The sequence below is a fragment of the Alternaria triticimaculans genome (assembly GCF_023758025.1).
Source record: "Alternaria triticimaculans strain BMP 0046 chromosome Unknown scaffold_10, whole genome shotgun sequence".
Classification (NCBI taxonomy): Eukaryota; Fungi; Ascomycota; class Dothideomycetes; order Pleosporales; family Pleosporaceae; genus Alternaria; species Alternaria triticimaculans.
The window spans coordinates 987,140-1,000,265 of record NW_026055967.1 but is presented as its reverse complement, the minus strand read 5'-3'; the positions used below and the strand labels follow the sequence as shown (position 1 = coordinate 1,000,265).

General features: G+C 52.2%; 6 protein-coding genes across 6 annotated transcripts; 3 read left to right on the top strand and 3 right to left on the bottom strand.

Annotated features, from left to right (window-relative positions):
• Positions 1-583: 583 nt before the first annotated feature.
• J4E78_007192 (uncharacterized protein) lies at positions 584-2,366 on the top strand (the record flags this gene model as incomplete). Its single annotated transcript, XM_049367799.1, has 5 exons — positions 584-697; positions 750-885; positions 939-1,228; positions 1,286-1,668; positions 1,718-2,366. The coding sequence occupies 5 exons, from the start codon at positions 584-586 to the stop codon at positions 2,364-2,366; spliced, it is 1,572 nt and encodes a 523-aa protein (XP_049220769.1).
• Positions 2,367-3,221: 855 nt separating this feature from the next.
• J4E78_007191 (uncharacterized protein) lies at positions 3,222-4,833 on the bottom strand (the record flags this gene model as incomplete). Its single annotated transcript, XM_049367798.1, has 2 exons — positions 3,222-3,272; positions 3,316-4,833. 2 exons carry the CDS (start codon positions 4,831-4,833, stop codon positions 3,222-3,224), a joined length of 1,569 nt encoding a protein of 522 aa, XP_049220768.1.
• Positions 4,834-5,355: 522 nt separating this feature from the next.
• On the bottom strand, positions 5,356-7,256 carry J4E78_007190 (uncharacterized protein; the record flags this gene model as incomplete). Its single annotated transcript, XM_049367797.1, has 2 exons — positions 5,356-7,070; positions 7,253-7,256. The coding sequence occupies 2 exons, from the start codon at positions 7,254-7,256 to the stop codon at positions 5,356-5,358; spliced, it is 1,719 nt and encodes a 572-aa protein (XP_049220767.1).
• Positions 7,257-7,670: 414 nt separating this feature from the next.
• J4E78_007189 (uncharacterized protein) lies at positions 7,671-9,146 on the bottom strand (the record flags this gene model as incomplete). Its single annotated transcript, XM_049367796.1, has 1 exon — positions 7,671-9,146. One exon carries the CDS (start codon positions 9,144-9,146, stop codon positions 7,671-7,673), a length of 1,476 nt encoding a protein of 491 aa, XP_049220766.1.
• Positions 9,147-9,542: 396 nt separating this feature from the next.
• Positions 9,543-10,887, top strand: J4E78_007188 (uncharacterized protein; the record flags this gene model as incomplete). The annotated part of the gene is made up of 3 exons (XM_049367795.1): positions 9,543-9,702; positions 9,766-9,832; positions 9,891-10,887. 3 exons carry the CDS (start codon positions 9,543-9,545, stop codon positions 10,885-10,887), a joined length of 1,224 nt encoding a protein of 407 aa, XP_049220765.1.
• A 214-nt stretch (positions 10,888-11,101) lies between these two features.
• On the top strand, positions 11,102-12,521 carry J4E78_007187 (uncharacterized protein; the record flags this gene model as incomplete). Its single annotated transcript, XM_049367794.1, has 2 exons — positions 11,102-11,295; positions 11,351-12,521. 2 exons carry the CDS (start codon positions 11,102-11,104, stop codon positions 12,519-12,521), a joined length of 1,365 nt encoding a protein of 454 aa, XP_049220764.1.
• Positions 12,522-13,126: the final 605 nt, after the last annotated feature.

Here is a 13,126-nt window from a genome sequence, read left to right as displayed (position 1 = left end):
CTTGAGCGCGTCACACATATCTTGGCACAATCTTCCTCACTCACAAACGTCATACCTCATACACAAAGTATGTGAGCTTCCGACACGTTCAACGTGTGAAGCCAGCAAAGGTAAAGGCAAGACATCGGAGGGTTTGTCGCTCGTTGGGCTCAAGATCCACGTGGAATTCGCCGTAGCAGCGGCACAGCAACGAACTAAAGTCAGGGCACCGTCTAGCTCATAGACTGCCGATTGCGGCCGAGCACGTTTTGTGTGGCGCGCCTTGTGGAAGATACTCCGTGACGAGGATGGCAGCTGCACTACGTGGTGCTTGTAACATACTAACGGTGCTTTGATGTCGGGAGGCTAGGATTTTGACGTCCATTGCCGCCTCTGGAAAACCTGTACCTGCCGTGTATAGGCCCCTGGTCTTATCCTGGTTCATATGGCTTTTTGTTTTACCCTGTTTGATCCGCAATCCGTCGCTTAACATAATTCTCCTTCCTCTTTTGTTTTCTCGCGCAGGGCTTCTCGTACGGCGTTGTCTCGATACGTACTGTCGGAAACAATCTGGGGTACAGCCTCGTTCTATGCGGGTTCCGGCATGAAGTTCTTCTCCGCACTACTGTGCCTCGTCTTTGCGCCTTTGTCTTTTGCGCAAAGTCAGAGCGGAAACGATGTGCTTGCGTCTGCGGTCAAGAATCTGCCTCCATGCGCGGTATGTAAGCCATGTCGATTCACAAGACTCCATACTGATTACGGTCATACAGTTAGATTGCACCCTCACAATAATCTCATCATCAACATGCCAGCTCACAGACATCGACTGCATCAAAGGCAACGAGAAGCTTCTCGATGACTTGAGCAAATGTGTCTTGGCTAGCTGCAAGCCAAAAGAAGCACTGAGTAGGTCCTCTCTCATATTTACTCGTTGAAGTTTCTGCTAATTGCCTGTGCAGCGGCGAAGAGGTTTCTTACTGAGTTGATGGATGCGCCCATTCGAAACAAGACGGAACAAGGAACAGTCACTACAATAGTCTTTGGAGTACTATCCTTGGGAGCCTACATCCTACGCGTAATCGCACGCCTTCCCTGGTTCGGCGGAAATTGGGGCATTGACGATTGGGTTATGACTGCGGCCATCATACTCATCATCCCGCTCACGATATGCGCCTACCTTCTGAACCTTTTGGGCTTAGGTACGGATATGTGGATGGTGTCTTTCGAAAACATCACCAAGATTCTCGAGGTATGTAATGAGTTCTGCAAGTTCTAAGATCCTGCGCTAATACATCTATGATGATAGATATTCTACTACACGGAGCTTCTCTACCTGGCGTCGATCGCATTGACCAAGATAGCAGTCTTGCTCTTCTACCTCCGTATCTTCCCTCACCAGGGACTCCGACGCGTCATCCACGTTACCATCGTAATCTGCATCATGTACATCATCGCATTCGTCACAGCAACCGCGCTGCAATGCATTCCGATACGCATTGCGTGGGAACACTGGGACGGCGAGCATCACGGAAAATGCATCAACCTCAACGCCGATGCCTGGGCTTCTGCCGCGGTCAACATTCTTCTCGATCTGGTTGTCATTGTCATCCCTATGAGAGAGCTCAGCAAGCTTGCCATGACCCGTCGGCGCAAGTTTGGTATCATGTGCATGTTTCTCGGTGGAGGCTTGTAAGTTCATTCTCCACATCTCACCTTGCCTCAACTAACACCTCCCCAGTGTGACCATCGTCAGCATCCTCCGCCTCAAATACATGATCCAGTTCGCGCAAACCACCAACGTAACCTGGGACTACCTACCCATCGGATACTGGTCCGCCATCGAAGCCCACGTCGGCGCCATCGTCGCCTGCGCACCCGCTATCCGTCAACTACAACGTTCCATCCGCGAACGCATCTGGCCCAAACAGAAGACACCAAGCCAATACTACTACGCAGAGAACTCGGGCAACAGCAGCAAGAAGAACAATGGCAGCAAAGACCTCAAATCCCGCATCTGGCTACCAAAGACCGATCGCTCTCAACTGAGCACTCTGGGCCGGAGCAAGATGGACAAAGACGACTTCGTCCGCCTAGACGAGTACGAGATGGGCGTTGGCATGGGCGGAAAGGACAGTGTCCTCGCGGATAGAAATTCGCCGGAAAACTCCTCAGAAGGGTCGCTGGATCGGTCGTTCAAGTCGAATGAGGATGTGCAGCCGTTGGCCGATGTTGCGGCGCCGGCGCCGGTGGTTGGCTCCCCAATGGGAGGTATTATGGTGCAGTCGGAGTACAGTGTTGATCGGGGGAGCTCGCATCCGAGTTTGCAGGCTTTACCACCAATTCAGCACAAGAAGGAGAAGTCGTTGGATGCGAGGAGGTGGCTTTAAAGCGCGACGGTGTAGTAAAGCGACTTTCTACGATCTATGAACTTTGGCAGATACCCAATAATACGTTTTAATGCATCAAAGTACGACTTTCAACCCTCAAAGTGCTATAGCCTTCGTATAATGTCCTCACACTTTGCGCACCCCTCAAAAGGCGCTCTACCAACACAGAAGCATCTTCAATCGGTCACCACACCACAGCCCACCAACCAACAAACCCGCCACACCCCCAAACAGCCATCCGCACCCATCGAAAAGTTACAAATACCATACTCCAGTCAAGAAGAAAAGCCAAGCCAGCCAACCTCACAACAACAGCCAACGACTCAACCACCAGCGCAGCGGCCTGACGCGTGCCGGCACGCCTCGCCCACTTGCCGCACCAACAACACCAACCAGGAAAACAAGGCAGCTACGGCGGTTTTCTTGAATCGCGACATTGCGCCAGCGTAGGAAGTTAGGGTGGGGTGGGTCGCGAGACCCGCACCGGCTCGGTAGATCATGCCCCACTGTGTGAGGCTAGGGGAGGTGCAGGGAGGGGGTTGGTGGCTCGGTGGAGGCTCGGGGTTGTGGATGGCTTTTAGGGATTTGAATTCACTCTGCTGTGTTGTGCTGCATCGGTGGAAATCGAGGATAGCGGTGCATACCATTGTCCTGATACTTCCCTTCCGTATTGTGCTGCGTCGGTGGAGGCTCGGGATGGTGGTGCATTCTGAGAATTTGATTCCACTCTTCTTTGTTGTGCCGCCCCGTTGGAGGCTTCGGATGGCGATGGATTCCAAGAGTTTGATTCCACTCTGTTGTGTTGTGCTGCCTCAGTGGAGGCTCGGGATTGTGATAGATTCCGAGAGGTTGGTTTCACTCTGCCGTGCTGTACTGGCAGTCCCAATTCCGCCTCTGTAGCTTGTGCTGTTGTAGTGCCGTTTTGGCCCGTCAACGTAGGAACTCTCACCAACGTCGATTCCTGCTGATCTTTCTTGAACTCTTGCTTGTCCCAAAAGTAGAACGTGAGCAGAACAAAAGCACTGGTGGGTATTGCTATCGCGAAGAACAACCAGACGCTGCGGCTCGCTTCATCAAATGGAACTTTCCCTGCGATACCATTGAAGAAGTTCATGCCAAAGAACGAGGAGACGAAGGTGGCTGGAAGGAACGCCATGGTGACCCAGGCTACGCCACTCATGGTGCGACTGTCTTGCAGAGTTGCTACTGCAATTTTGGTATTCCGTTCCAGAAGTTGCCATTCCCTATCGGCTCGGGCTCTGTCTTCCTCTCGCTGAGCTTCTGCTCGTTCGAGCAGCTCTCGACGCTCGATTTCGAATTCCTGTCGTTCCTGTTCCCGTTTTTCACGTCGCACCTCCTCTTGCACGTGACGCTTGTCCTTCTCCTTTTGGCGTTTGTCTTCTCGCTCGTGGCGCTGCTCATCTCTATCTTGCTGTTTTTCGGCAGCGACCTCGTTTATGCGCTGGCGTAAATGCTCAACATATTCCTTCAATCGATCTGGGTGGTACTTTTCCATTTTACGAGCTGACAGTAGCAGGTCGGAACCCACAAGTGTGTGGCTCGATGGTCTCAGGGCTCCGTTTGCCCATTTCGCAGCATCGATGCTGAATTTGAATTGTTTCTCAAGGCTTGAAACTCTTATCGTGCGACTGATTGTATTGAGTTGGCCAAGCAATTTGCTTAAAGCTTGAGACCCTTCCAAAGACTTCTCGACCCGATTGATGTCGTCCATGATTGCATTTGCCTCGTTCTGAACGACCCTGATGTACTGCGATACGAGGTCTCGAATCATACAAGCAAAAGCGTCGAAGGGTCCAAATTTGGTTGTGCTTGGGTCGACATCATGCGTGTACTTATACGTTTCGAGCTTCTCAAAGCTATGCTTCCTCCAATCGCCCTCCTCGTCATAGGCAAGCATGGCCTGCCATCGCCTTTGGATGCCGGCTGTTTCGACTCCCTTGAGCGAAAGATAGAGGTAGGGAACTGAGTCTTCAGGTGTCTCGAACAGTATACTATGACCTTTTTCTGAACACAAGAGACGTCCAGTTGTTGTGGTCTTGTTCTCCTCAAACAACAAAGAGTGGAGATGTTCTTTGGTAATAGCACGCAAAACCATTGGCAGGACGAAACTGATCATGGATTTCTTGAATGGAAGCTCAAAAAGATTGATACTGGTGACAAATTCAACAGCCTGAGGCGAAGGAGGCGGAACTTCCCCGTCGGCATCGTTGGCGTCTGCTGCATCACCAATTGTCTGTGGTGCACGTTGGAGGAAGGATGGAATCTCATCGATGCTCTTGAAGGTATCAGTTCTGGACTTCTCTTGTACGAAGCCTTTCGTTTCGTAGTCGTAGATGAACGTGTTGCCGCGCGCAGGTTTGAGAAATGTGGTTTCGAGAACACCGCCGGGTTTGATTTGTTGGAGCAAAGTGCTGATCTGAGCCGATGGTATTTCCAATCCGGACATATTCGCTGTATATGAAAAGTTTGCAGCTTTGTGAGAACAAACGACAAGCGCAATGATCCAAGGCTGAGTTGTCCTCGAAATTATATCACGCTCCAGCTCAGCTGCCAAGGAAGACGCGCATATGCAAGCCGCAGAGACCTACATGATAGCAGCTCCTCCCTGTAGGTCAGACAACCACACATTGCCGTTTAAACACGCCTCAGGCGCCAGACTGCTGGCTGCATGTTTTTTTGAGAAGTTTTTGCGGGTAAGCAGCCACCGCAAGATGATTTGCGATGAATCGGGGCCAACTTCGTCGCCTACTCATCGAGAATCCGACCCTCATCGTATGATTGTCTGCATCGCAGGGTAGGAACAATCTCAGCCTTGAGCATTCGCCCACGCGATTGGCTATTCACGGAAGCATCATGAGTTGGATGGTCGTCGAGAATCCTGTTGTGTAAAGCACTCAGCTGAACTTGTCGAACGAGCGACACAACGCGCATGAGCCCACCGGCAGAGCTTGGTGATCCTGTCACATCTTTACAGCTTCGCCTCAGCCTTGTGACCCCCCGCTGCAGCAGTCAGAAACCGAGCAAAGTACCTCTCCAATTTCGCCCCCGCATTCCCATCCAGCTCAACAACCGTGCCAACCCACCCATCAGGTCTCAACACCACTACAGTGCCCTTCTCAGTCGCAACACCATAGCGCATATGCGCACTACAGTCCGCATCGTAGAACACACGACCGAACGGCATACCACCCAGCGTCTCATACGCCGATGGTCCCCCCGGACCTGCAATAATGGAAAGACACGATATCGGAACATCCTCATCATTAAGCCAAGGCAGTGCAGACATCGCAGCAGTGAATGAAGCCAAAGCGAGCTTCGTGCGCGCCACCTCCCCAGCAAACAGCGCAATATAAAACGTCGCCGTATTCGGTGTCTCACTCTGTAGTCGCGTAGCTTCGAAAGTCGCAGGTTTCTGGAGCGTAACATCTGGTGCGCGTTGACCAGGCTGTACCGAGGATACACCAGAACACTGGGTGAGGTTGAGGTAGGAGTCTGGATCGTAGTATATACCCAGTCCGCTACTGAATGTCGCTGCTTCGGCCATGACAACTCCTAGTACCTCATTCGGATCGGCGTTCGGGTCGCCAGTCCAGCCCTCGGGTAATTGCATCGTCATGAGGCGCGAGATGTCTTTGTCATAGTTGATCAGTCGCTGAACGTTGGGAAGTCGCTCTGCTTCGTACGAGTGTAGCAGATCGGGTTTGGCGAGACCTTGGAGCACGAGGGAAAGCTTCCAACCGAGATTGACGGCATCATGCATGCCGGTATTCATGCCTTGTGCTGCACCCGAACTATGCGTGTGGCATGCGTCACCAGCGAGGAAGATGCAGTCATTCACGAAGAATGACCGCGCAATGCGCTGCCCAACAACGTAGATGGTCCACCAATCCACCTGCTTGAACTTGAGGTTGAACGGCTTGACTGACGCGATGGCTTCCTTGACAGCAGCTTCCTCGTCAAACACCTTGTATGCTTTCTGACGCTCTGCCGTGAACGAAAAGCCAATGCGCGTGGCGCCTCGATCTAACGCGGCCCAGAGGACGTTCCCGTGTGTCGGCGATTCAATGGCGCAGTACGTTCGCGGTTTGGGGAGGTCGGTCTCGATAACGCCATCGACGCGTACCCACTTGTCTTCGCTGGAGGAGCCATCGAAGGGGATCTTCATCGCTCGTCGTACGAAAGACCGCCCACCGTCTGCGCCGACCAGATATCGGCATCTGACTACGCTCTTCACCTTTGTCTCGCCATGTTCAATTGTAGCCAGTATGCGATATCCACCCATCCCAACCCCGCCTACAATCTCGATGCCCACCAGGGTATACGGCGCATCAAGCTGTACCCCCTCCTTAACCAGTGCTTTCCTAAACACCTCTTCCTGGTACTTCTGACGTAGCACCAGGGCGAAGTCCCACTTGGTATCCTTCATATTCTCCATGAACGCCCAACCTCTTCCTTCGACCTCATTGCCATGCTTATCGTAGTTCACGGTCTCGCGACAAGCAAAACACTGCTGAGCAAGGGAATCCGCCAGAGAAAGTTGATCGAGCATTTCAGTCGTCCTTGGGAAGAGGGTGATGGCGCGTCCATAGTTGTCTTGGGACGACTTGGGATGTTGTTCTATGATCTTGATGCGATGCGTAGAGCGAGGGAGGTTGCGCGCGAGTTGGTAGGCGGTTACGAGGCCTAGGATGACTTGTCAGTAGGGTGGTCTAGCAGATAGATGCTGGGGTTATGTACCTACTGGCCCTCCACCTACCACAAGTACATCTACATTCTCTACCAATAAATCTGAGGTCGTCATCTTCCCTAGAAAATGAGGATATTCAGCTTGCGCGCATGACAAGCTTCCTCAAGCCCATGTACACCCATGTTGGCCAGCTATAAGCCTCCTGGGCCTGATAGCTGCATCGGGAACGGCAAACAGAAACTGCCGCATTGATAAGACGATAGCACGGCATTAGTCATACATGCTCGATGTAACATGATGCAGATACGCGCAATGTGCGCCCTGTCGCGAAGGAACGTAGAAGCAAGAATGGGGTGCGACGCGAGGTGCACAGGGGGCTGATAAGATAAGGATCAAGCCGCGGCAAACATCAAGCTGCAAGCCCAGCCGTTCGCTCAAGCAAGGCTACAACACTCAATACATTACGAGGATACCAAAGGGAACTCACGCGTCACAAGCGACATTTCGTGCCACGATATAACCAAACACGTTCAACGCGTCGATGATTAATCTACGAGTCCAATTCCACGGCGCACGCGCACCACCACAACCCACACCTACAACGGCAACACCCACTCCCCCTCCCTCATCGGCTTCGCAAGACTACTCGTATCCCTCTTCGTAAACCTGCCATACCCCTTCTCCCCTAACAGCCCTCCATTATCCCTATCCCAAACCACCTTCCCCCTCAACAAGGTCCACCTCGGCCACTGCTTCAGCTTCCTGCCCTCAAAAGGCGTGTAGTCAACATCATGATGCAACATGCTATTCGTCAGCTCAAACTCCTCCATTTTGCCATCCGGGTACCAGATATTGATATCAGCATCCGACTCGCCCTCTATCAGCGCGCCTTTCTTCGGATAGAGACCGTATAGCTTCGCAGGATTTGCAGACGTGACTTCGACGAATTTAGTAAGCTTGAGGCGGCTCGCGCTGAGGGTGAGTGAAAGGCGTGTTTCGATACCAGGGCAGCCGTTCGGGATATATTTGAAGTGGCCTAGCGGGTACTCTGCGCTGATGCTAGACTTCTTACCCATTTCAGGGTCGTCATAGCGGAAGGGACAGTGGTCGGAAGAAAGGATGGTAAAGGTGCCGTTTGCGAGGCCTTCCCAGATGACGTCGCAGTCTGCTTCGCTTTCGCGGGGTGGGGGCGAGCATACGCATTTCGCGCCTTCGAAACCGGGTTGGTCGAGATCTAGCTTCGTGAGGAAAAGGTATTGCGGGCAGGTTTCGGCGTAGATTGGTAGTCCGCGATCTTGCGCTGCTTTGATGTGTGCGGCTGCTGCGGGCGTGGATACGTGGACGATGAGGATGGGAGTATCCATGAACTCTGATAAGCTAATTGCACGGTAGGTGGCTTCGGTCTCTGCCATGGGCGGATGGGAGGAGCCGTGGTATTTCGGCGCGAACAGCTTCTTCTTCTCGAGTTGCGCGGTCATCCAGTCGATTACTTGTCCGTTCTCGGCGTGGATCATGGTCGTTATGCCTTGCTTCCTGGCTTCGAGGAGGATGTCTAAGATCTGACCATCGTGCAGTTGAAGGGCCTCGTAGGTCATGTAGATCTTGAGTGAAGAAATGCCTTCTTCTCGCAGAGTCTTGAACTCTGAGAGCGCCCTTTCTGAAGGGTTGCCGACGATGATATGGAATGAATAGTCGATGTAGCAGTTGTCCTTTGCTCTCTCATGTGTGGCTGCTAGGGTATCGAGGAGAGTGTCTTCCGTCTTCTTCTGTGGTGCAAATGTCACCATGGTAGTGGTACCACCGCATACTGCTGATCGACTGCCAGTCTCGTAGTTGTCTGCCGTTGAGCCATTTCCAAACAATGGAGGTTCCTGGAGATGAACATGGGCGTCCACGCCTCCTGGCATCACATAGCCGCCTTCAGCATCTATCGTTCTCGTTGCTTGTGCATCTTTCAGACCTCCTCTTGGAACTACCTTTGCGATCTTTTCGTCTTTGATAGCAATATCCCGCTCTTGAACTTCATCCTCAGACACTACCACCCCATTGATGATGATTAGATCGTACTCCATTGCAGCTTTTTTCAACCTTTTCCTAGGTAGAACAATAACACGAAATGTAATTCCCACTCATACACGATCACGGGAGGATACATCTCAGCGGTTATCGTGGTTGTGGAAAGAAGGCTAGTCCAGGTTTGTGAGGTGCGTATCTCGACCCCTCTTTGGCGCTGCCCCACCTTCCTCCCGTCGTCCTTCTTATCAACCACGACGCTTATTCGCGTATAAACGCGCTCAAAAATGAATCAGATACCCTGTACAGTCACAGACGTTTGTCATAGATGATGAAGACGCGCTTTTTGTAAGCGGACACGTGGAGACTAGCTTTCGCGACCTTGACGCGTCTACCCACTATTCTTAACCCTCCAAATCAGTCTACGGACTACCAGAGCCTCCATCTACATTACAATGCCTTTCAAACGCTTCAAAATCAACGGCGACAGGCTAAACAACACCTTGCAAGAGACATGCACTGCGTATGGCGCGCTTCCAGCACCCTCAAAGGGCATGTGCCGCTTGACATTGACCCATTCCGACAAAGCAGCTCGAGACTGGCTGGTCAGCGAATGTAAGTCTTTGGGGTGCGACATCAAAATCGACCAAATGGGCAATGTCTTTGCTATACGGCCAGGTACCGCCACAGACAAGGCGCCAATTGGCATGGGGAGTCACATGGATACGCAACCAGCAGGTGGAAGGTACGTGCAACAACGCCCAAGCGACTATTACAGTTATAAGAATCTGATATTTATCTAGATACGACGGCATCTTGGGCGTCCAGTCCGCCCTAGAAGTCCTCCGCACATTGCACGAAAACAACGTCCAAACTCACCACCCCATCGCATTGATAAACTGGACAAATGAAGAGGGCGCGCGTTTCCCTGGTGCAATGATGGGGTCTGGTGTTTGGAGCACGCACAGTAGCACGGATTTGTCTACATGCCATGCTCTCCGCGACACCGACGGTGTATCCATGAAAGACGCTCTACAATCCACCGGCTACCTCGGTCCAACGCCCTGTGACTACCGCGAGAATAGTCTTTCCGCGCATTTCGAACTGCACATTGAGCAAGGTCCAAAACTAGAGCGCCTTGGAACCGACATAGGTATCGTGCCAGGCGTACAGGGAATGAAATGGTTCGACATCCGCGTTAAAGGCCGAGAAGGCCATTCGGGTACGACGCCTATGGATGAAAGAGCTGATGCTTTGGTAACAGCCGCGCGGATGATCACTGCCGTCAGGGACACTGCCTTGCATAGCGGTTGTGGTGTAGCTACCGTGGGTGTCATCAGCAGTGATACGAGTTCGCAAGCTACTATACCCGCTGGAGTGAGATTCGTGGTAGACATCAGATGCGATGATGACTTTCTCGTCAAGGAACTCTCCGAGTGCATATTACAGGAATTCGATACGATCATCAAAGAGGAAGACAATGCGACGACATATCACGTAGAGCGTACATGGGGATTACCAGAATCGAAATTCCACCAAGATTGTATCGATGCTGTGGAATGGGCGGCGGTGGATTTAGTGTATGAACCGCAGACTTGTTGGGTCAAGAGTAGAGCAGGACATGACAGTGCGTGGACAAGCAGAGTGTGTCCCACAGCTATGATCTTTGTGCCAAGTAAAGGCGGGATAAGTCACAATCCTGAGGAGTACACGAGTCCTGAGCATTGCGCGTTGGGAGCCCAGGTCCTGCTTGACGCGGTGCTGAAGTATGACAGGGAGGTTGGGCGAAAAAGAGACTAGCGTGTCAACGACGTCATCGATACTCTCCTACCTTTCGCCCTTGCATCCAGTCGTTTCGCTCTACAAACTATCTTATCGTACCTGTATAATGAGATTTCCCGTCTGTCGATTGGCGCACTTATCGAACTTCTCTTCACTAAGTCTATATCCGCCACGATTGTCGCCACTACTCGCCAATTTCATTCAACCCCGGCAACTCCACGCATCCACCATCATGTCGAGTCCAGCAAAACGGAAAGCTGAGAAAGATATATCGCCACCAAAACCAAAGAAGACCAAGACGACGACGAAATCGAAGACTGAGATTCCTGCGTATCATCTCACTCCATCAAGACAGGATGAGTCGGGAGAGAATGTCTGGCCGGCGAGGAAGGAGCAAATTGAACGCGCGCGAGAGATCATCAGAGCGTGGTACATTAAGACGCACTCGACGGATGAGATATCAGGTGCTAATCTGCCACAGTGCTGAAGCGCAAAAGCCAACAGTCATTTTACCCGACAAGGATGCAGACGGACTTTCCTCTGGTGCCATACTTCATCATACTCTCACCGCTCTAGGTCTCCCAGCTGATCTACTATCCGTTTACTTCCCACCGAAAGGCTCTAATGTACACGATGAAAGCACAAAGCAGGCTCTGACAGCCATGTCGCCCTCCTATATCTTCATCCTAGACCAAGGCAGCCGAAAAACACCGCCTGTCATCAATTCACCTCACACATGTCTCGTGGTAGACCACCACTTTGCAGATGAGGGCGGGTTCCCAGAAGGAAGCGATTATGTGACTGCACACGACTGTCCACCTGTGGCAACCAGCGCACTACTGACATACACAATCTGCCTCCCACTTCACCCTGACCTTCACGACAAGACATCATGGTTAGCAGCACTAGGAGCCCACGGTGATCTCGGAAGCAGCATAAAGTGGGAACCCCCCTTTCCAGACATGGTAGCAACATTCAAGCAACATCCTAAGAAGTCCATCAACGATGCCGTGGCTCTGGCCAATGCACCACGTAGATCAGCAGCATACAATGTGCGAGATGCCTGGGATGCCGTCATCTCCGCGAGCAGTCCCGGAGACATCTCAAAAGCCGACAAGCTGAAAGATGCAAGCATGGAGGTCAGACGGGAGACCGAACGCTGCACCCACACAGCCCCGAAGTTCTCTGCCGACGCTACGATCGCCGTTCTGACTATTTCAAGCGCCGCGCAGATACATCCCGTCATCGCAACACGCTGGTCCGGCACCCTCAAGTCCAACAAACTAGAAATCGTCATGTGCGCGAACGAAGGCTACCTGCCTGACAAAGTCAACTTCTCGTGCCGCGTTGCGAAATGTGCGAGAGCGCGCGAAGGAGAGGAGAAGGTCGACATCATCAAGAAGCTGGAGGGCATCGTCGCAGGCGACGGAGAGTTGAGAAAACGGCTTGGGGAGAGCTTTGCGAGGGGGCATAAAGAAGCTAGTGGGGGGATCGTGGGGAAGGGCGAGTGGGAAGAGTTCAAGAAGTTGATGGGTGTAGGGGAAGCGAAGAAGAAAGTAGGTGGGAAGAAGGAGGAGAAGCCGACGCAGAAGAATACGCTGGGGAACTACTTTGGGAAGAAGGAGCAGAGCGTCAAGGTGGAAGGTGCTTAGACTCTGAGGGGCGATAGCACATCAGACGTCTTCCTTCGAGAAGAACCAGCGGATCGGCATCTACGACTACGCACGGGAAAGGTGTCGAGGCCAGCCTGGTAAACTTTGCGCCGTGCTTGTTTGGGATACCACTGGCGTCGAATCCGATATGGTTGCGATGCCAAACGCTTCCTTCATTACCAATCTGAAGCAATCTCGATTATGCCACTACGGAAGAGGCGTGAAGGAATCCGGGTTGGGACCGCCTCGCATGCACTACACTATCATACGCTCAGACCAAGATTGAACAATACTCCATCTATCGCAGATCGGAATCGAGAGGAACTTGCAGGGAAGAGTCGATGGCGTTCAGGCCCATGCCCGTCCACCCTCTTTTTCCGCCATTGGCCTTCGTTACTCATTTCTGTATACAAACTCAAGGCGAAAAGAAAGAAAACAGCTGTGGGTATCGACACGCTCAAACCAATGATGGATGTTCTAGCGTTTTTACACCGTTTCGAATTAAATACCGACTAGCCCGGCGGGCGGCTCCAGGCCCAAATTGCCGAAAGATCGGCATTCTCGATCAGGAACATAAGGGGATCATCACAACGACCTTTCGAGAC